Source organism: Dama dama, chromosome 22 (genome assembly GCF_033118175.1).
Source record: "Dama dama isolate Ldn47 chromosome 22, ASM3311817v1, whole genome shotgun sequence".
Lineage (NCBI taxonomy): Eukaryota > Metazoa > Chordata > Mammalia > Artiodactyla > Cervidae > Dama > Dama dama.
This window is the reverse complement of record NC_083702.1, coordinates 35,872,757-35,894,985: the sequence shown is the minus strand read 5'-3', so window position 1 is coordinate 35,894,985 and position 22,229 is coordinate 35,872,757. Positions and strand designations below refer to the sequence as shown.

The 22,229-nt window shown below is 37.3% G+C and overlaps 1 protein-coding gene across 2 annotated transcripts in view; it reads left to right on the top strand.

The window, feature by feature from the left end:
* ITPR2 (inositol 1,4,5-trisphosphate receptor type 2) overlaps positions 1–22,229 on the top strand; it is a 556,807-nt gene that overhangs the window by 256,532 nt on the left and 278,046 nt on the right. For both annotated transcript variants that reach the window (XM_061125163.1, XM_061125162.1), the window contains 5 exons: positions 2,518–2,640; positions 3,555–3,755; positions 6,295–6,546; positions 9,062–9,187; positions 22,034–22,162. In XM_061125163.1, coding sequence (XP_060981146.1) covers positions 2,518–2,640; positions 3,555–3,755; positions 6,295–6,546; positions 9,062–9,187; positions 22,034–22,162 — 831 coding nt within the window. The remainder of the gene's footprint in view (positions 1–2,517; positions 2,641–3,554; positions 3,756–6,294; positions 6,547–9,061; positions 9,188–22,033; positions 22,163–22,229) is intronic.

Sequence of the window (22,229 nt, the reverse complement as noted above, 5' to 3'; positions counted from 1 at the left end):
AGTTGCAGAGAGTCGGACACAACCGAGCAACTTTCACTTTCACTTCCTTGATAGTTAGTTATGTTGAGCATCTTTTCATATGTTTGATGGCCATCTGTGTGTCTTCTTTGGAAAAAAATGTCTATTCAATGCCTTTGCCCATTTTTTTCTTTCTTTCTTTTTTTTTGATGTTAAGATGTATGAGTTTTTTGTGTATTAACCCCTTATTAGATACATCATTTGCAAATATCTTGTTCCATTCAGTATTTTGCTTTTTTGTTTTGTTGATAGTTTCCTTTGCTGTGCCAAAACTTTTTAATTTGATTAGGTCCCATTTGTTTATTTTTGCTTTTGTTTCCCTTGCCTGAGGAGACATCCAAAAAGTATTGCTGAGACCAATGTCAAAAAGTATATGGCCTGTATTTCCTTCTAGGATTTTTATAATTTCAGGTCTTAGATTTAAGTCTTGAATCCATTTTGAGTCTGTTTTTGTATATGGTATAAGATAGCAGATTCTTTTGCATGTAGCTGTCCAATTTCACCAACACTAAGAAGTTCTCTTTTCCCCAAGGTGTATTCTTGTCTTCTTTTTCATTCTTTCCTGATACATTTTCCCCAGTCTCTTCATCAGCCTAGAGTATCTAAACCAAGTGATTTTTAACTTGCATGACCTAAAATTTGAATAAAAGGTTGAATTTTCGTACACATCACTGAAAAACACGTACAATGTGATATCATCTCTCTCAGAGCTCATCCCTAGGTTAATTGACCTCATGTTTTGGGGTTTATCTCTGGGCTCTCTGTTCTGCTCCATTGATTTATGTGTCTATTTTTGTGCCACCATACATACTGTTTGAATCACTGTAGCTTTGTAGTATAGTTTAAAATTAGGAAGCATGGTATCTCCAGCTTTGCTCTTCTTTCTCAAGATTGTTTTGGATATTAAGGGTCCTTTGTGGTTCCATATAAATCTTAGAATTATTTCTGTGAAAAATGCCACTGAGGTTTGCTCAGTTTTAATAACTAGATTGTTCATAAACAAGCAAAAAAAGCATAAGGTGACAGCTTCAAGGGAATATCAATTCCAGTAGAATTGCCCCTGCCATTCTTCTGTACTGGCTGACTTTTCTATGTGAATTGAGTGTTCCTATGGCTGAAGTTGCTTTGATGTTTTTTCACTATGCTTGGACTACAAACATAAAAGAAAATACTAGTATATTTTGAAATAAAAACTTTCTATTTTCAAGATGGGAATGGAGTTTTTGGACATAATTATTAGTCTAGTTAGTTCATCCCTATTTTAAATATGAGGAGATGAGTCTATTAATGATCTTAGGCTGTTGGTTTAGTTGTAGATGGCATAAAATTTAGACTCTCAGATTAGGAAAAAAGAAAACAAGAAAACATTGAATTATCTTAATATAAACTGTAACTCAACATAAATCCATTTTGTGTGTGACCACATGACCTAGCCTAAAAAAATTTTGGATTGTTTCAGTGATATTTTAAAAGATAACTTTTAAGAATAAAGCTTTACATTCTTTGTGAGTTTTGATACTCAGGTTTCTTATTGAAGTTCTTATTAGCAATAAAGTACTTTATCATAGGACTTTGGAAAAAGACAGTGAATAAGGAAACAATTTAAGAGTATGTGTGCTAAGAAAGAGGGGGAGAAAGAGAATGGGGGGAAGAGGAGGGTGGAAAGCGAAGAGATAAAGGAAAAGAATGAGATGGAAAAAAGAGGCCAAGTAAGTAGCAAAAGAAGCAGGCACAGAGAAGGGAGAGTGAAGACTAGAGGGAAGGTCAGAAATACTGGGTTGGCCAATGTTTGTTCGAGATTATCATAAGCCACTATGCGACAATCTGAATGAAGTTTTTGACCAAATATGTATATTTACAGAGTGGGGAAGAGAGGGCAGGTGAGTGGAGAGAAGAGGGTGGGGGCAAATCAGCAGGATATGGGAATGAGAGCAGGAGAGAAGGAGCCAGAGGAGGAGGGATAAATGCCTGGAGAAGAAGAAAGGGAGGAGCTGGAGAAACGGGGATAGAGATGATGCAGAATGAGGAAGAACAGAAAGCAGAAGGATCAGGAAGCTCCAGGTACACTGAAACACTGGCAGAAGGTAAATCAAAGAGAGGGAAGGAAAGAGAGGGATTGGAGGATGCAAGGCAGAAGGGAACAGAACTGGGGAGAGTGAGGAGGGCAGAGAGAGAGGAACAGGGGGACAGAGGAGGTGTGGGGACAGATGCAGGGGAGACGGGCAGCTTTGTACAGAGATGGGAAATTGTAGTGAACAAGTAGGAAGATTGGGGAGAATGAGAAATGGACTCTGAAACAGAAAGGGGAGCAGAACAGATAATAGAATGAAGATGAGGGGAGAGACATCTGCAAAATGGGGAGAGGTGTGGACACAGAAAGGAGACCATAAAACACTGAAGAAAACAGAGGAAAAAATGCACGTGTGAAAAAACATATTCTTTGGTAGTATTTTTGCTCTGTGTGTTTCTCTGTATCATGTACTACTTTTTAACTTCCAGAACGATGAGAAGATGAATGAAGTAATGAATCTGGCTCACACATTCCTGCAGAATTTCTGTCGGGGAAATCCACAGAATCAAGTTCTCCTCCATAAACATCTGAATTTGTTCTTAACCCCTGGTGTAAGTATTTGAGTGACTTCTAATATTTATAGTATTTTTAGTAAAGTGTCCATGTCATTTCTTTTGGCAACATTAATGGATAGAATTTTATTCATCTTTGTGCATGTGTGCATGCTAAGTCACTTCAGTTGTGTCCAACTCTTTGTGACCCCATGGGCTGTAGTCCGCCAGGCTCCTCTGTCCATGGAATTCTCGAGACAAGAATACTATGGTGGGTTGCCATGCCCTCCTCTAGAGGCTCTTCCCTGCCCAGGGATTGAACCCATATCTCTTAAGTTTCCTACATTGGCAGACAAGTTTGTTGCCACTAGTGCCACCTGGGAGACCCCATATTCATCTTCATCACCTCATTTTATTCCTTGTAGGGGCTGCTTCTCCTGAAAGTGAGTATCTTTCCATTAAGGGAACATTTAAAGAAACTTGAAAAATTACACAAATCTTACCTATTACACAAATCAGCTATTCAGATGGCAACTTCACTTTTATGTCCACAATTAGGAAAAAGATAAGGTACAGCAAAGACTAAGTGTGATGCCCCGAGTAAGTAAATATGAAAAACTCGAAGGTGGAGTTACCTCTGCTCTGTAAAACATGTGTCAGCCAATACTAAGGAAGAGCCATGTTTGAATAGTACAGGATTCAATTAATCTCAAGAATACTGTTGCCAACATGTTAACCTTTATAATAAGCTCCCTTTTCCAACTAAATTCCTTTGTGAGCTCAGTTTTTTTATTTTATTTTTTTAAATGCTGAATAATCTCATTGCATTTTGTGGAAGAGTTGCACAGGAAACTCATTGCAGTTTTGCATAAAATAGAAAACTGATCACAAGCCGGGTAATTGGTCTTAAGTATTACTGTAAAATAGAAAATTGATCTTGTCAGAATTACAAGGACTCATTCCTCTGTGTGTAGCTCCTTGAAGCAGAAACCATGCGGCACATCTTCATGAACAATTACCATCTGTGCAATGAAATCAGCGAGAGGGTTGTCCAGCACTTCGTGCACTGCATTGAGACACACGGCCGCCACGTGGAGTACCTAAGGTTTCTGCAGACGATCGTCAAAGCAGATGGTAAATACGTGAAGAAATGCCAGGATATGGTAATGACCGAGGTATGTTCTCAGTTTGCATTTTACCAGCTTCACATAAACATTATGCTCAAATACATGTTTTCTGTTAATTTTGGTTGAAAAAAATCCCCCAACAACATAGGTTTGGAAAATAATTTGAGTACAACTACTTAAGCATTAATGTATTTTGCTTAGGTCTAGGGAAGTGACATATCATAAGTTGATGTTATAATTTTCTAGGAGTGTATTTTTCTTTTTGAGCCTTAATGAATTTGTGTATTTTAAATAATGGGTAAAATCCTATGAAATGTTATAGATTATTTAGAATGAAAGTGATTACATTTTATACTTTTAAGTTTCAAAATATAACAAAAATGGATTAAACTCTGCTTTTCGAGTGCCTTTATTACTGTATTCCTGTAACCATAGAATGGATGTTCTTTGCTACTATTTACAGAGGGCTTTGAAGGAAATGAAATTAATAGAAACTATCTGTCAGTGATTTTTTTACATTTGGAAGCTCAGCTATTCAGAGTCAGTTAAAAACTTAAGAAAAGTAAATGGATGAGGTACTCCATTTATTTTGCCCTCTTCGTTATGATGTTTCTCACTGAGCCAGATTTACACAGTGAATGAGTTACTTACTAGGAACCAAGTGATACTTTGGAGAATGCATGCCTCTGTGCTCTAAGTCACTTCAGTTGTGTCTGACTCTTTGCAGCCCTATGGACTGTAGCCTGCCAGGATCCTCTATCCATGCAATTCTCAAGTCAAGAATGCTGGAGTGGCTGCGATGCCCTCCTCCAGGGGATCTTCCTGACTCAGGGATTGAACCCATGTATATCTCTTATGTCTCCTGCATTGGCAGGCGCATTCTTTACCACTAGCACCACCTCGGAAGCCTACTTTGGAGAATACTTTGAGCTTATGTGGGTAGATCACTGCTCTGTGACCTAATTTCTCTAAAGGCCTGTATGGATTAGGGCAGCTTTCAACCATCTACAAACTGTTACCTAGTGGATTACATTGATTTGGGGAATTTTCATAATTATACACTTTAAATTTGGGATGGGAGTAATTTCTTTATTGTTACAATGCGAGTCCCTCTTGCCCCATAGAAATTTCAAAGTTAATTCAGTGTAAAGTCCTGAATTTTTAATGTAAATTATTGTTATTACACATTTAAGGAGCATTTTAAATTTGTAAAATTTACCTGTGTGTATTTGCATTCACATTAGTTCTCTTTTGCCTAGAAATGTGGCAATTAATTTGATTTTGGAAAATCATCATGGAAAGAATTAAAATGGGAAAGCAGCAAATAGTTAAGCGAGTCCAATGGCATTTATTAGGTGGTGTGTTTCTATATGTAAAGAAATATTTATAATTTTATGTTAATATATACATTTTTGACACAAATACATTCTCTTTCAACAAAACTTTCAGTGTAAGCCAGTTAATTGTCTTTTCAATTTAAATGTTATCAATTCAAATAAAATAGAGAAAAAATTATGTAATTTGTGTTACCTACCAAAATATTTCCCACTGCGGGTAGAAAATTGGTACTAGAATAGACAAAAAGAATTGAGGCCAGCGCAGGTCCTGACCTGTCTGTGGTTTGGGGTTGCTATCTGCCTCATAAAGCAAAGTAGAGGGTTTGTCTCCTGGGAAGACAAAAGTTGTCTTCTCTGCAGAAACCTCTTACATAGCTAGCCTGGGCATCTTCCAGGAATAGGAGGGTGAGAATTGAGACCTCATGAGGCTGGGTTTTCAGTTGAGGGAGAGAGAGAAGATAGCAGTGATAGTCTGGAGTGGAGTGTTGTTACTTCCAGAACTCATCACTGTTAACTCAGCCTGGGCTTCACGGCAGTCAAAGTGGATTCCTTAATAAAATAATACTGTTTTCCCCCCAAATAGACAATAAGACATTATGGTGATTTAGCAATAAAATTACATCCTCCTGGAAACTCCACTTTAGTTAGTTTGTTATACAAACAAAACAGGAAGGAAAATTTATTTCCTAGAAGCCCCTACTTATTCATTCTTTCTCTCTCTCTCTCTCTTTTTAAGCTTGTATTTTTCTATTTCTCTGCTTTTACCTACATTCCCTACTGATATTCTTGTAGAGTTACATTTGGTTACATGTACTTGCTTACTTACTCTATCGCTATTGAAGGGGATGGGGATATTTTACTTCACAGTAAAATGAGACTTATGAGATTTCTCATACTTGGCAATGGCATCTACCATTTGAAGTTAAAGAAAGTAACTTTATTGGAATATTTTGCAGGTTTAATTTCAGTGGCTAACTCATTGAACAGCTTCCAATCATCTGTGTCATTTATTCTCAAAGCCACGCACCTCTCCCATATTTCCTCAGCTGGTTTTGATGACTTTCATAATTAATCACTTCACACATGAATAGAACCTTTTTGCCATCCTGCTTTGGTATAGTTCTGCTTTTGCAGTGTTATCTGTATTTTTACAAAGATATGCACATGTTTCCACATAGACCAAGCCTTTGGACATAACTGCAAGGATGAACATTTGGACTGCTATATAGACTCTCTTATTATCATTTCAGTTGATAAATGGGGGTGAAGATGTGCTGATATTTTACAATGATAGAGCATCATTTCCCATCCTTCTCCATATGATGTGTTCAGAGAGAGACCGAGGGGATGAGAGTGGCCCCTTAGCCTACCACATCACCCTCGTGGAGCTGCTGGCAGCATGCACAGAGGGGAAAAATGTCTACACTGAAATCAAGTGCAATTCCCTTCTGCCCCTGGACGACATAGTGAGGGTGGTGACCCATGATGACTGCATCCCTGAGGTAAGCCTGGCAAAAGCTTAGCAGCTATAGAGTTGTTTTTAATTTCTAGTAAGTGCCAGAAGTCCTCCTATGGCTATTTATAATGAGATAACACACTTAGTCACAGAATAGTACCTAGGTATATAATTAGGGAAATTTAAAAATCATTAAAACTTACTTTTTTGTTCTACAAGGGACTATGAAAGTTGATAAACCTTTTAAGAGTATAGCCACTGTTAGTTTTCTAGAAATTCCACTATAGAAATTTCTAGGTATGATATTGTGATCAGACTTAAACATTTACTTGTAACTTCTAGTATGTTTTGAGCATAAAACAGATGCTTCATAAATAGCTCACAGTCATCAATAGAGGCTAGAATGGTGCTCAGGACCACTATTAGATTCTCTAGGTTTACCTTTGCTTTATGGAATAGATGCTTTCTTGGAAACATGGACACATATTTTGTTTTATTCATACATCATCTTTTACCCTCCATCCTAGTTTGGCATGACAGGCAGGGAAAAAACTCATTAGAGACTGGTTGTCTGCCAGGTGCATTAATGAAGCTTCCAGGAATGTATATGACAATAATTTCTTTTTTTCTACTGTTCTAGTATATTGTTGCAAAGTTTATAAATGTGTGATATGCTAAATCCAAACATTTTAAATCACAGTAACTTTAAAAGATATCAGGTTAGGTTAATTTTCCTATTTTCAAATAGTCCTGCATAGTGATGGACTTGAAAGTATTTTTTTTATGAAATTTTGTAGGATTGCTAACACCTCAAACCAAGAATGCTTCATGCCTTGGTTGTTTTGAAGTAAGGTAGCAAAGAAAGGAAGCATAGTGTTGTGATTAAACTGTGAGTTCTATCTTTATTTGAAGTCCTGATTCTGGCCAGTCAGTTCCCTCTGACATAGCACTCTAACCTCTTATATTCACCTGCTTCACCCCTCTTCATCCTTTAGGTTCTGATTCAAGTATTACTTCTTCAAAGAAGACCCTCCTGGCTTCTAGTTTTAGAGCCTATAAGAGTCTACAATTTGAAATTTGACATTTGAATTTTATTGATTAACAAATGTCTATAGTCTTTTCATTCTTTACCAAGATTATAAGCTCAGTGAGAGTAACAGTTGGGTCTATTTATACTTACCGTTATATTCTCTGAGCCTGGGCCTACATTTAATAAATATGTTTTGAGTGAGTGAGTGAATGGGTTGAAGAATAAGTCAGAATCTTGGATCGGTTACTTCCTACCTGTGTGACTGATTTCAACAGGTTACTTAACCTTTCTCATTGTCAGTTTACACAGTTTTGAGTGAAATAACTATAGTCTATATCTGGTAGAATTGCTGGGGAATTAAATTAAGATATTGCAGAATCTCCAGAATGCTGAGATTCTGACACCTCCTTACCCTGTAATGTAGCCTTGGCACAAGCACCGTGTGGTTGAAGGTTTTAGACCTCAGTCAAGTAGTGATAACTTCTAAGGCCATAAAAGCTGGCCTTGTATTCCTATTGGTTCTAACTTGGATTCTATGAATCCTCTGAAACTGTTTACCTGATTTTTTAATATATGTGATTTTTACTGGGGAGATTAACAGCCTTCATCACATTTTCATAAAGAGAAAGAGGAAAGACAAGGAGAGAGAAAAAAAAAAGAGGAAAGAAAGAAAAACAAAAACTATTGTCCTATGCACTTTAGTAATGGTATATGTCGGTGAGACTCATCCCAGTCTCTTATGAGAAGTTTTGCTAAATCTGGAAAGAAACTTCAATACATCTTAAAATAATACCATTTTTTTTGGTAAACTGTGAGCCTGCTTCTTCTCAGAAATAGCAGTTTAATTGTTTTTGAATGGCAATACAGATTTTTTAGTCAACATATTTGATCGTTGTATTAGATCTCTCTTGGTTGCAATGGACAGAATTTAGACTTGTTTAAATTTTAAAAGGAAATTTTATATATTGGCTCCAGTATTTGGAAATTTGAAGGATGGTTGTTCAGATGAGTCAAGAGGTTCAAGCAGTGTCAGAGTTCCATCTATCTTTTGTTCCTTTTCCTTTGTGGTTTTGCCTCACGCCCTTTTTTTCTGAGCATAATTTTCCTCTGCACACCCAGAGAAGAGGCATCGTGGGGCAGGTTTACCTTGTTCCATTTGACAATGAGAGAGAGAGAGAAAGAGGATAAATATGAATGAATGAATGACAGAGACAGAGAAGGGAAAAGGAGGTGGGGAGAGAGAGAAAGGGAACACTGGTGTCTCAAATATGTTAAACTTGGTTTACATGAAGTTCACATTCTCACACCAATCACTGGGCCCAGGGGAACAGAATACTAGGTCATGTGTTTACCCTGGGCCAGGGGATGAAACAGTAAAAGAAAGGAGACAGGCATGCTCTCTGGGTAGACACAAATCATACTATAATTTACTATAGGAAATAAGAGTTTTATTTAACTGTTCCTAATAGATATTTGAAAATGAAAAATGTAGAAAAAACTTACTTTCTTTTATATTTGAAACTTGGCACAGGTTAAAATTGCTTATGTGAATTTTGTTAATCACTGTTACGTTGACACAGAAGTGGAAATGAAAGAAATCTACACAAGTAACCACATTTGGAAATTATTTGAGAACTTCTTGGTGGATATGGCAAGGGTAAGTTATGCTTTGACCATTAAATGCTGCTTCATGTTTAGTAAGGCTGTGGATGTAGCTTTTGACTAAATAGAATCAAGCAGCTATTAATAGACGAAAACTTAAAATTAAACCCGCTATGTTTGGATGTCATCTGTTATATTCAAAAAGTTGTGACTGAGTTTCATAAGACTGTGAGTGAGATTTAATGAGTTAATATACACAAAATGCCATTACAGTGTATATGGCAACAAGGTGTTCATTTTCATTTTTACCACTGATTGTATTGATCTATTAGTAAACAGAATTTTAGTAGCCATCTTACCTTGGTTAGAGAAGGTATTTGGCAGAGATCAATTTATTAAGCCTCATGTCAATTACAAACTGTAGGTGGAAGAAATCTCACGATATCTTGACTATGGCTTTCAGGTAGGTACATACTTGACCATACTGTTTGGAACCTAACACTGCCCACTGTTGCTTATGAGAGTGTGTTCCAGTAATTGAATCATCTGATGTTTTTACTCATGTCAGCCAAAATGCAGTCTGCTTTTTACTTTGAGTCCATTTTCTCATGTTTGGCTTTTTTTGAGGGTTGGGAAGGACACATGTAGCTGGTTGGCATTTTCTGGATGTTGTCTAGCATATGTTTTTGTTCTGTTAATATTGACTGAATGAATGAAGAAAGGAAGGACAGAATCTTTGATAGCACTTAATTTTAGTTAGTATATCTTATGCCCCTTTTAAGCATGCTGAATTATCAAAATGTCCAAACTCTATTATTTTAGATTTTCTTTTTTTTTTTTTACAGGGGGCTGGGGATCTTCTCCAGTTTCCCCTTTAAAATTGTGGGACGTACTGTTCAATGAAGGGTTTCACTAATAGAAGATAATGTATAGCTAACTCCTTAGACCTGTTGTTATGACTTACGGTGGCCTGTCCCAGTCCTTTGGCCTCCTACATTCCTGAGTGCTGTAGTTTACATGGGTCTCACTAAGATGTACTGAAGCTGTAGTGAAGGAGGGTGGTTAATGGAGTCCACATGGATGGATGCTGGTTTTATCCGTTATCTCACTGCCTCCTTACAGTTCTTTCTGGAAGGAGGAAGGACAAAGGGGATACAATGAAACTACTGCAGACCCAGACATCCAGGACCAATCTTAGATAATAGAATCAATCACATATTCTAGTCCAGGCACTCTTATATTTAGTCAGGGTTAGCAGGTGGAATGTGTTTATTTCGACTTTGGTGTGGGGTGGTATGCTCAAGCTCCACTGTGTTCACACGTGTGTGAAGTAAGGCAGTTCCTGTTTTACTTTATTTCTGTAGACTTTCGAAGCCACGCATTCCCTTCCTCAGGTGGACCTGCACCTGTGGAGGAGTCACCCTGTTTTACCCAGCACTTACATACCACTTGTATTTACCCTTGTGACCTTGTGAAAGCACTTCTAAATGACTAGCCATGAGCATCTCTAGAGACCTTGGAGTGAACAGTGGTTTGCATGCTGATGGCTGAGGTTTAAAATTGCATGTGCGGGAACATAGTAAAAATATTGCAGACTGATTTGCAGATTTGCACGGTGCCCCGGACTAAAGATAAGGTTGAAAAGACCAGAGTCACTCTCTAGATAGCACGAGCTGCAAAGCAACAGGATTTTTATTTTTAAACCAAAGAAAATTAATGATAACTGTCATTGATCATGCAACCTTGGGAACGGTCTTTCCATTGATGTGTTTATTCATAAGGCTAAGGGGTACATTTTTTTTTTTAAGTGTATGTGTAGGCAGGATTTTTATTTTATTTTGATTAAGTAGACATAGTGTTATTAGTATTAAAGGCTTTAAGGGAATTTCAGGATCTTCTTGGTCTATTCAGTCCTTATGTCTAACCACAATAGCTTAACTATATTGCAGAAAGCATTTTTTCTTTCCTTCTTGTTTCTCTCCCTCTTGTTTATATGTAAAGCAAGACTCTCTTATCCCCTCATTGAGAAAGACAAGGAATCACCCTTCTTATGTCAGGGAAGGGACAGGAAACCTGACTTTCAATATCTAGGATTTGTCTTTTCCCCTTGAAGCAAGTTTAAGGAGCTACCACACACTTTCAAATTAAAAAAAAAAAAAAAAAAAAAAAAGGGTAAGTAAGTAGAATGTGGCCTTTTAGGCAACTTTTCAGTTCAGTAGAGCAGTAATTCTCAAACTTTAGTAAGCAGCAGAATTACGTGGAGAGTTTGATAGAACACAGATTGCTGGACCCCACCCCCATAGTTTCTGATTCAGTAAGTGAAAGTCTTTGCATTTTTAACAAGTTTTCAGGTGATCCTGAAGATGCTGGTTTAGGGACCACACTTTGATAATCACTGCAGTAGAGAAGGGTTGTTAAGACTAGGCACTTTAAAGGCATTAGCCAGACCAGAGTTAAAATTTAGATTCTGCCTCTTTTTTTTATTATTTCTTTTTATTTATTTTAATTGGAGGCTAATTACTTTAGATTCTGCCTCTTAGTAGCTCAGTTATCTTGTTGGACAAGACACCTACCCCTCTGACACTGAATTTCCTTATTTGTAAAATCAATACAATAATAATGCATTCTTTATAGTGTTACTAGGAGGATTCAATGAGATAATGGGTATATAGGTCTTAACAGAGGCATGGCATTTAGTAAGAGAGTTGGTACTATCATCCATTTTATCCATATCGTGGTAACTTCACTGGTATTATTAAAAGGTTATATGTAGCCTTTAAAGCAATTTCAAGTAGTTTCCACAAGACCCAATAATAATATGGAGGATGATCTGAATGAGGACCACCCAACACAGGCAAGACCCAGAAACCATGTTGGTGAAGCTGGATGCAGGCAACAGCAACCTGATGTAGAGATGGACTAAATTCAGGTGTTATCGCAAAGTTATGAAATCCTGGGACAACTGATTTCCATCACTGAGACAAGGTGAAGGTCACCTGGAGGAAAGGTATTTGGTGAATTGGACCTGAAGAACCATAGAATCTCAGGGCTGAAAGGAACTGGCAGTCCTGCAGTTCAGTGTTCAGTACCTGCCTGTATATTTCCATTAACAGTGACCTTAGTCTTCTTTTTTTGGGGGGAGACCATTGGTTTCATTACTAGAAAACTTTACTTGTTAAAAGGCCTTATATTGATCCAAATTTTTACGTTATAATTTTTTACCTGTTTTTCCTTTCGTAGCAACATCAGACGATTCATTTCAGAAAAGATGTGGGTGTTTGCTAGTCTCCTTGTTAGTGATCTAGTTTGAAATGATAAAGGTGTACAACTTAGAGGAACTTACGATCACCTAGGTTGACCTGATAATTTTGCTCCCAAGTTCCCGAAAGATTAATTTGCTAGCATAGGGTGTCTTGCCTGGATGGTAACAGAACTGGAAGGCCTGCGGGTGCTGAATCCAGGATTCTTCACAGAGTAACTTCTCAAGTATGTCATGATGGCTCTCATGTCTCCTACTGTTTTTTCCATGACTTTCAGTGGTTCCTCTTCCATTAAGATTTCTGGGCTTCTTTGCAGTACACTTTTGAATTCTCTCTAATTTGTTAGTGTTTTAAACATGGCATTCAGGATGGAACCCAGTGCTTCAGGCAGGGTTCAACTAGCACACGTGTGTATGTGTGTGCACATGGGCACCCGCTCAGTCGCTCAGTTGAGTCTGACTGTTTGCAACCTAGACTGTATAGCCTGTCAGACTCCTCTCTCCATGGAATTTCTTCAGGCAGGAATATTGGAGGGGATTGCCATTTCCTATTCCAGGGGATCTTCCTGACCCAGGGATTAAATCTGCATCTCTGTGTCTCTTGCATTAGCAAGCAGATTCTTTACCTCTAGTGCCACCTGGGAAGCCCAAGCCAGCACAAGGCTGATGATTAAAAATTTGGAGAGCAATCCTGTTTAAAAGGCAAATGAAATATTAATATGCAGTGGCCCTCATGCCACCTTCCACCTTTGTCTTCATGTTTCTCAGGAGTCAGCACCACCGAGTTCCTTTTGTTTTCTCTTGGTAAAGTTCTCTAAAGAGTCCCTTAATTAGTATATTTCATGTTCCTGTTTGTACTTCTTTGTCTTTTATCTTGTTAAGACCCATGTAAGAAAAGTTTTCCGAAAGACAGTTTTTACTAAACCAAATTTGTTTAGTTTTAATTTTTATTATTTTTTAAAAAATTTGTTTATTTGCACTGACTTGTTTCATATACTTATTCCATTCTGATTTTCTGACAGAACCGGCATCCGTGTCCTGTAAATACACCAGATTTAGACAGACAGCAAAGCTGTTAGGCCTATGAAAAGTTGTTTTACTGTCTTTTAGAGAGAGCATTTAACAACAGCCCACTTTGATCTCTATGTCAGTGCAGCTAAAATCGGTGTTTGTAAGGCAGAAATGCTTTTCTTTGCTTCATAACTGATTGTTGCTGCAGAGTCAGGAGATTTGAGTCATGTTAGAAGGTACATGGAGAGGGGTGAGCTGTGGTTAGTGTTAGCCACAGACTATTTTTCCCTTTGAAGATGTTCCCAATTTTGCTATCAATTCCAAGATTGTCTAATGGTCAACAGTACGCTAAGTGATGTACTGGCAGATGAAATTAGACTGAGGAATAACTTAGAGACACACCTGGCACAGTGTCATGTCATTCCCTCTTCAAACGCTGCTTAACAAGACAAATCAGAGTATTTCATTTCCAAGTAGATCACTTGAGCATTTTCTCCCTTTGGCTTACCAAATAGGTAGGAAATGACAGTAAAGATAAAATGTATATGTACTTTTAAACACACTTTCCAGGTTCTCTAATTTAATAGAATTGAATAGGTTTTCTTTGCTTTGATGAATTGATTCCATCATTTTCTTCGTTGGTTTTTAAGTTGAATGAGCCATTGAAAAGTCTCATTCTAAGGCCTTCTTTTTAAAATTAATTTGTTTTTGGTTTTGGCTGTGGGCTACTCTCTAGTTGTGATGTGTGGGCCTCTCTCATTGCTGTGGCTTCTCTTGTTGCAGGGCTCAAGGTCACATGGACTTCGGTAGTTGTGACTCTCAGGCTCTAGGTGTGCGGGCTCAGTAGTTGTGACACATGGGCTTAGTTACCCCGTGGTATGTAGGATCTTCCCGGATCAGGGATCAAACTCAAGTGCCCTGTATTAGCAGGCAGATTCTTAACCACTGGACCACCAGGGAAGTCCCTTCTAAAAAGCCTGTTGGATAGCATCACTGACTCAATGGATATGAGTCTGAGCAAAATCCAAGAGATAGTGGAGGACAGGGAAGCCTGGCATGCTGCAGTCCATGGGGTTACAGAGTGTCAAACATGAATTAGCAATTGAACAACAGCTAGCACGGCAGGCAAGTGAAGAATGTAAGTATTCTGTAAGTATTATTTTGTGTGTAGCACCATTCCCTCAGTTGTAATTCTGCTTTTCAACTTTCATGCTGAATTTATAATGGTGGTGCCCGTGTCGCGGGAACGCTTGTTTGACTCTTCTTCACTGGTGATTGGTTGGCCCAAGTCCTGCACAGTACTTTCTACTCTTCAAGTCATCATCAGTATTTATAATAGTTGATCGGTTCCTCCTTGAAACATGTCCTCACTTGGCCCCCAGGGTATCAGTCCTGCTCTCGACCTTCTACTTCACCAGGCCACTCCTTCTCAGTCTCCTTTGCTATTTCCTCTGAATCTTCCTAGCTTCTAAATATTGAAGTGTGCCAGGCTCAGACCTTAAACTAGCTCCCTCCTGTCTCCACAGTCACTTGCTTGCTGTTTTCATCTGCTCTTCTAACTTTAATCCCAGGCTGGTTGAAGCTTGGGTCGTTCCTCTTATAGTCTCACATATCTCACTACCCACGTGACATCTCCAGTTGGCAGTTGAACCTCAAACTCTTCACTCACTTTCATGTCCCACTAAAAATTAATTCCTCTTCAAGTCTTTTGCATCTCAGTAAATGGCAATGCCATCATTCATTCTAGGCATTCAGGCATAAACATCTTGATGTCATCTGTAAATCTTATTTTCTTGCTCTTAAATTTAATCCTTTAGCAAACTCTGCAAGCTCTAACCTTAAAATATTCAAAATCTGACTACCTCTGAATACTTTGAACATTGCCACCCTGCACCAGAGTACCATTAACTCTCATCTGGATAATTGCTGTAGCTGTTTTTTTGGCTTCTTCTCTTGCCCCCTCCCTTCATCTTTTCTCTATACAGCAGCCATAATGATTAAAAAAGAGGAAGAACATTTGTTCAGGTTCCTCCTCTGCTCAGACTCCTCACAGAGTAAAATCAGTATATGATTGGACTCTCCTTTCTTCAGTGACCACCCCCAACCTCACCCTGGCTTCCCACCGTCCTCTTGTTCTCCCCTTGCCTAGCTCTCTTGCATCTGGTGGCGTCCTTGCTGCTCCTCACATATGGCAAACTCACTCCCTTCTCAGCATCTCTGCATCTGCCTGGGATGTACTCATCTCCAGGTACCCTCCATCCTCATGACTTCTTTGAGGTCCCTCCCCTACTTAAAAGTCTTCAGAGAGGCTTTGGTTGACTTCCTGATGTTAAGTAACAATCTCTTCCTTCTGTACCCTCTTCTTGAGCTTAATTTTTCTTTTTAAAAATTTTATCTATGTATTTTTGGCTGCACTGGATCTTTGTTGCTGCAAGTGGCCTTTCTCTAGTTGGGGCAAGTGCAGGTTACTCTTACTTTTGGTTCACAGACTTCTCATTGTGCTGGCATCTCTTGTTGCCGAGCATTAGCTCTATGTGCTGGGGCTTCAGTAGTTGCTGCTCTTGGGTTTGGTTGCTCCGTGGCACGTGGGATCTTTCTGGACCAGGGATCGACCCATGTCCTCTGTATTGGCAGGCACATTCTCAACCACTGGTCCACTGGGGAAGTACTGCTTCATTTTTCTTTATACAACTTATCCTTACCTGATTTTTTTAAAAATGTATTTGTGTTTGTTTCTGCTTCAACACAAGAAGGACAGAGATTTTGTTTGGTTCACTGCTGCGTATCTGACCTGGAACAGCGTCTTATACATAACAGATATTCAGTATTTGTGTTATTATTTATTTAGACTGCATTGCGTATCTTGGGGAATCCCAGTTCCTCAACCAGGGACTGAACCCGGGCCAGGGCGATGAAAGCATCAAGTGCTGAGCACTAGACTGCCAGGGACCTCCCAATTTTTGTGGACTGAATAAATAAATGTCATATGAAGTTGAAAATGCTTAAAAAGTGAATCTGAAAAAAATGTGGTTTTAGCACAGAATTAAATGGGCATATCAATGGAATGGAATAAATAGCCAGAAAATGATTTTTATTTATGTAAGATTTATGATATAATAACAAATCACCTATTAGTAGGGAAGTGATGGGTAATTTTCAGTGATTAGCAAACTTTTTTTTGTCAAGAGAGGGATAGTTAATATTTTAGCTTTTCAGGCTCCTATCACAACTCTTATAACAATTACTGAAGGGAAAGGAGCCATAGACAAATGTAAATGAATAGATATGGCTAGATTTGACCCATGGTAGTTTGCCTACCCCTGGATTATTAAATTAGTAATAATAAACTTCATCAGGCTACTGATTTTTATATATTTTGTTGTTCACTGATAGATCCCAGGTACCCAGAATAGAATAAGGCATAGAATAAGGGCATTCAATAAAAATTGTTGATTTGAACTAAATCAAAATGACATTTGGAAATCTGGCTATTTGGGATGAAATGAACTTAGTTCCTGTCCTTACATCATATAATTGTATAAATTGCAATAGATAAATGTGAAACAATAAAAATGGTTGGATGTGTAGGTGTATATTTCTCTGTCTTTGGATGAGAGTGTTATTTCTAAGCATAAATACAGTAGACGAAATTAGCTATGAAAAAAGCATTTCCCTATTTGAAAATGTAAAACATATATATATGCATATATATACACACACATATATATATATCTCAACATCATAAAAATAAAAGAACATAAAAATAGAAAAAGTTACCCTACATTAGAAAATGGCTCATAACCTTTACACAGAAAACATATATATGTAGTGATAAGAAAAATATGAGTAATCTAATGATAAAATGGGCCTAATCCAGGCATTTCCTGGGTTACATACAAGTAAATCCCTGAAAAAATAGTCAACTGTTAATAACTTAAAAAAATACAAAGGAAAATAAGATCTAATTTATAACTATCAAAGTATAAAAATAAAAAGATAAAAGGATAATACTAAATATTGGTTCACATTTCTTGCTGATGAGAGTAAATTTATGCCATCTTTTGGAAAAACATTTTTGTAGTACATTAAAAAAAACCCTTCATATCTTTTTAATGTGTCAAGTAATTTACCTTCCAAGAATCTGTCCTCAGGAAATAATTAACAATGATAGCAAGGACTTATGGTCAAGAAAGTTCAACATACTTTTATAATAAAATACAGTAGGAAATAATTTACATATTTAATTAATAGGGAAATGGTTCAACAAATTATGATATATCTGCAAGATTGAAGATATAGTGTCACTGTGACTATTTTTCGAAGATTTTTAATGATACGAGAATGCTAATGATTGAGGAATGAGTATAAGAAGGAGAATAAAAAGCCGATTATCCAGGATTATTTCAATTATGTAAAATATATAGGGCAGAGCAAGAAGATTAGAAGAAAAGATTCTAAGATGTTAACCATGGTTTTGTCCGGATTTTAGAATTGTGGATAATTTTTGTTTTCCATTTTGTGTTTTTCTATTTTGTTACAGGGTTCCTACATTTGCTATCTTAACATCAATATATGTTGTCTTTTTTAAAAATGAATTTAAAATTCTAAGAAAGCCAATTGAGTATAGGCACAGATGACTCACATAAAAAGGAAATATAAAAAGCAAAGGTTTGAAAAAGTTTTGGCCTCATAAATAAAAGAATGCAAATTAAAATAAATATGAGATATTACCTGAGATATTTACAAAAACATTTTTACCGCCTATGGAGGAATGAAAAATGACTTTAAGATTTGTATTCCTTGGTCTGTATGATCAAAGGTATGTTACTGGTATGAGCTGCCCTATCTGATAGGTTAATAATTTGCCACATTTAAATTTTAATTTTAGCTAGATAAAATAGAATAAAAGAGATTTTTCTGGCAGTCTAGTGGTCAGAACTGAGCCTTCCAATACAGGGGGTGCAGGTTTGATCCTTGGTTAGGGAGTTGAGATCCCACATGCCTTGTGGCCCAAAAGTCAAAAAACATAAAACAGAAGCAATATTGTAACAAATTCAATAAAAACTTAAAAAAATAGAATAAAAAATCCATTTCAAGTGCTCAGTAAGCACATGCCTAGTGGTTACTATCTTGAACATGCCAGATATAGTTTTCTATCATTGCAGACAGTCTTAGGGACAGGGCTGCTGCAGCATATATATGATAACTTATTTAGCTCACTTTGTCATCTTTGAAAGATATCAATCACTTTTAGAGCACAAGAGTGAAGGGACATCATATATAAAAGAGAAGTTTCAGAAATAATTATATCTAGAAATTACACTTAATATTAATTTGTTCAGCCAACAGTTTTAAATGCCTACTGTGTGTCTGTCTGTGGAGACAGATTTTTACTTGCTCTTCCCCAGAAACTTCCATGGCTATTTGCTCAGTTCTTTGTTAAAATGTGGCCTTATACAGAGACGTTCTCCAAGCAATTTATTAATAGATAAAATAGTAACCCTCCCCTCTACCTACCCCTCCTGCTGCATTGCCTGTACTGCTTGCTCTTTATTTTTCTCAGGAGCCTATTTGTTTTCTCTATTTTTACCACTTATATGTTTGTTAACTTATTTATCATGTATCTCTTGATTAGAATTAGAGTTCTAATAGAGTATAGACTTTTCTTTTCTTTTCTTTTTTTTGGTTCACTGTTCTAACTCCTAGTCTAATAGTTTTAATTTAATAGTTAATGTCCCTAAGTGATACTCCATGAAATTTGACTGATATGAGGTAAAATTCATCTGAAAGTAGATGAGGACAGATATTTCAAAAGATGGTTTTTTTTCTTGGAAAGGATAACAAAGGTGGACTTTTTTTTCCAGTGTAAAGCACATTACAAATCGAGAATCATTCTTATAGAATTAAATTAAAATATTAAAAAAATAATGATACATACCAGAGATTTGGGGAGAGATTTAAACTCCGATTGGGCTTCCCTGGTGGCTCAGACAGTAAAGAATATGCCTGCAATGCAAGATGCCTGGGTTTGATCCTTGGGTTGGGAAGATCCCCTGGAGAAGGGAATTTCTACACACTCTAGTATTCTTGCCTGGAGAATTCTATGGAGAGAGGAGCCTAGCAGGGTCCTGCTAGTGTCATGGGGTCAGACACAACTGAGCAATTAACACACTTCAACTCATTCCAAAAACAGATTAAAGCATAATGGTGCATTAGAGTGGAATCTATGGAATAGCCTTTTGAAATAAGTGTTTAGATATTGATCGTACATAGGAATATTTGATAGGAAATAATAGTATATGAATAATGTCTGCAAACAGAAACTTTAAAAACACCTGTGTTATACATGAAATTAATTTAATGTGATGTGATTTTATTTGAGCTATTTCTAATCTTTATGGGAAAGAGACTCCCCGCCCTTAATGTCACAGTGTAAGATGCAGGCTCTAGAGGTGAAAAAGTTATTCATCTGTGGCAGAAAAAGTATCTTGAACGATTTATGTGAATTTCTTGTCCAAATAAATTGAGAAATAGGTTCCACATAGTTGTGTAAACCTAGAATTTCCACAACCAGGATTTTGAGGAAAGCCTTCATCTAGAAGTAGATTCCTTTAAATTTGTCCACAGACTAAAGCAAATCTGGGGGATTCTTTAGCAAATGTTCAGATGCAGATAATGCAGTGTGATTCTATGGTAGCTCCAAATACCCCCATTCAATTGGTGAAATGTCAGCTATTCTTCCTTGATGAGGAAGAAGCATCCTTGGGCTGGTTATGGTGGAATTTTTAGCCACCTACCCAAATTTAATGTATTTTTATCCTGTATATCAGAAAAAAATCACCGTAAGAGCCAGTGCCATAAAGATATTAAATGAAATAAATCCTACTTTATATCCATCATGGGAAAATCAATTTTATATTAGTTCAGTGATCACATTAAATTTTAATACAAGGTTAGATGTTCCACAAATAGAATCTAACCCTTAGTTAACCTAAGATAAAATGAATCCTTTCTTATTCTCTGTTATTCTTTCATTTAAAAAATTAATTGGTCATTCATTTCATAAATATATTTATTGATCATTTTGTATTTATCAGGCATTTCATTATGTGCTAAAACAATAACTAAAAGATGACATAACAGCATAATTTATTGCCATTAATTGTGTCATTCCCTACATAGCTATGAGATTCTGTGTGTGTGCTCGATTGTGTTTGACCCTGTGACCCCATGGACTGTGGCCAACCAGGCTCCTCTGTCCATGGGATTCTTCAGGCAAGAATACTGGCGTAGGTTGCCATTTCCTCCTCCAGGGGATCTTCCCAGCCTAGGGATCAAACCTGTGTCTCTTGTGTCTCCTGCATTGGCAGGCAATTTCTTTATCACTAAGCTACCTGGGAACACGCTGAAAACATTTTAGTTCTGATAACACCCCTGTCAGGCTGGTGTCATTTAATAGATGGGAAAAGGTGAGATGCCCTGACTGGAGGGAAAGTGACTTAGCAAAACAAACCCTGTACCCTTTCTTCTCTCTCCTTTCAGTGGACGCTTATTTTCCAAAACAAATCACTGGGACACACAGTTTGAGAAGGGAGTTTTTCTCTTTGGTGATTTTACTTGTGTGCAGGGTTTTAAAGGAATATCTGATTAAATTACGTTTTCTTACTCTTTTGATTAATCACCTTATTGAAAAGAATAAATTATGTAAAAATTCAGAATTACCTAAGAACATCTGGCCACTATACTGATCCATTGTAATCTTGTGAATATTTAAATGTTCTCTCTCTCTGCCCAGTCTTTGAGTTTTTTCTCACACCCTATGTTGCCTTGCTCACTTCTTTTTATTTTTTTAACTCCATTTTTTTTTCCTACCACCCAACTCTTTCATTTGGTTTCAATTGTGTGTCTTAGCTTTTGCAATTTGTCTACTCTGACATGCTTGGAAATTTACAGTTTGTTTAGCAGGATAACCAACTTTGGCCTCATTTACTCCCACTTGAAGGTCAGAGCCCGCAATCTTTGTTGATGTTCCCTTTGCTCTAGAATCGTCTCTTCTCCTTTAGCCAACTCAGAGAGGAAGGCTCGAGCACAGATCCTCTGAGCTTACAGATAATCTGTGGACGAACAAGTCAAAATTGCTGGCAAGGGTTTGCCCTTTGCTTATGTTTCTGTTTTTCTCTCCAGGTATTTTTTGTGTTCGCATCCTCCCATATGGGCCACTTATTAGAGGTGAAAATGTATAGAGATGTGAGCCATCAGTAATCACCTTCACCACTTTCTTGTACTTACAATGGCTGTTTCCTTTTTATTTTCCTCACATCAAGTGGAAAAGTATTTTCCAGCAAAGCCAGGCTTGAGGATGGAGGGAGAAGGCTGTGTGCAGGAGGAAAGAGAAGCAGGTCAGGAAGAAGGGGCAGTGGTCTGTGAAAGAACTCTGGGCCAAACTTAAAGGCAGAGCCACTACTGAATGATAAACTTGGAATGGATTTTAGGCAGGAATATTTTTATTCAAAGCAACTTTCAAAAGCAGAAGAAATGGACCATTTCAGGACAATTTTTTGAAGTTCCAACATTGAGTTGTAAATCAAAGATGTGATGGAACGCACTGAGTTGTTTGGCTTCTCGTTCCAGGTTTGCAACACAACCACAGACAGGAAGCATGCAGACACCTTTTTGGAGAAGTGTGTTACCGAGTCAATAATGAACATTGTGAGCGGCTTCTTTAATTCACCCTTTTCAGACAACAGTACCAGCCTCCAGGTAACATTACCAAAAAGTAAAAAGCATCCTGTCACACAGAATTTCTGTACCTTATTTGAATGGAAAA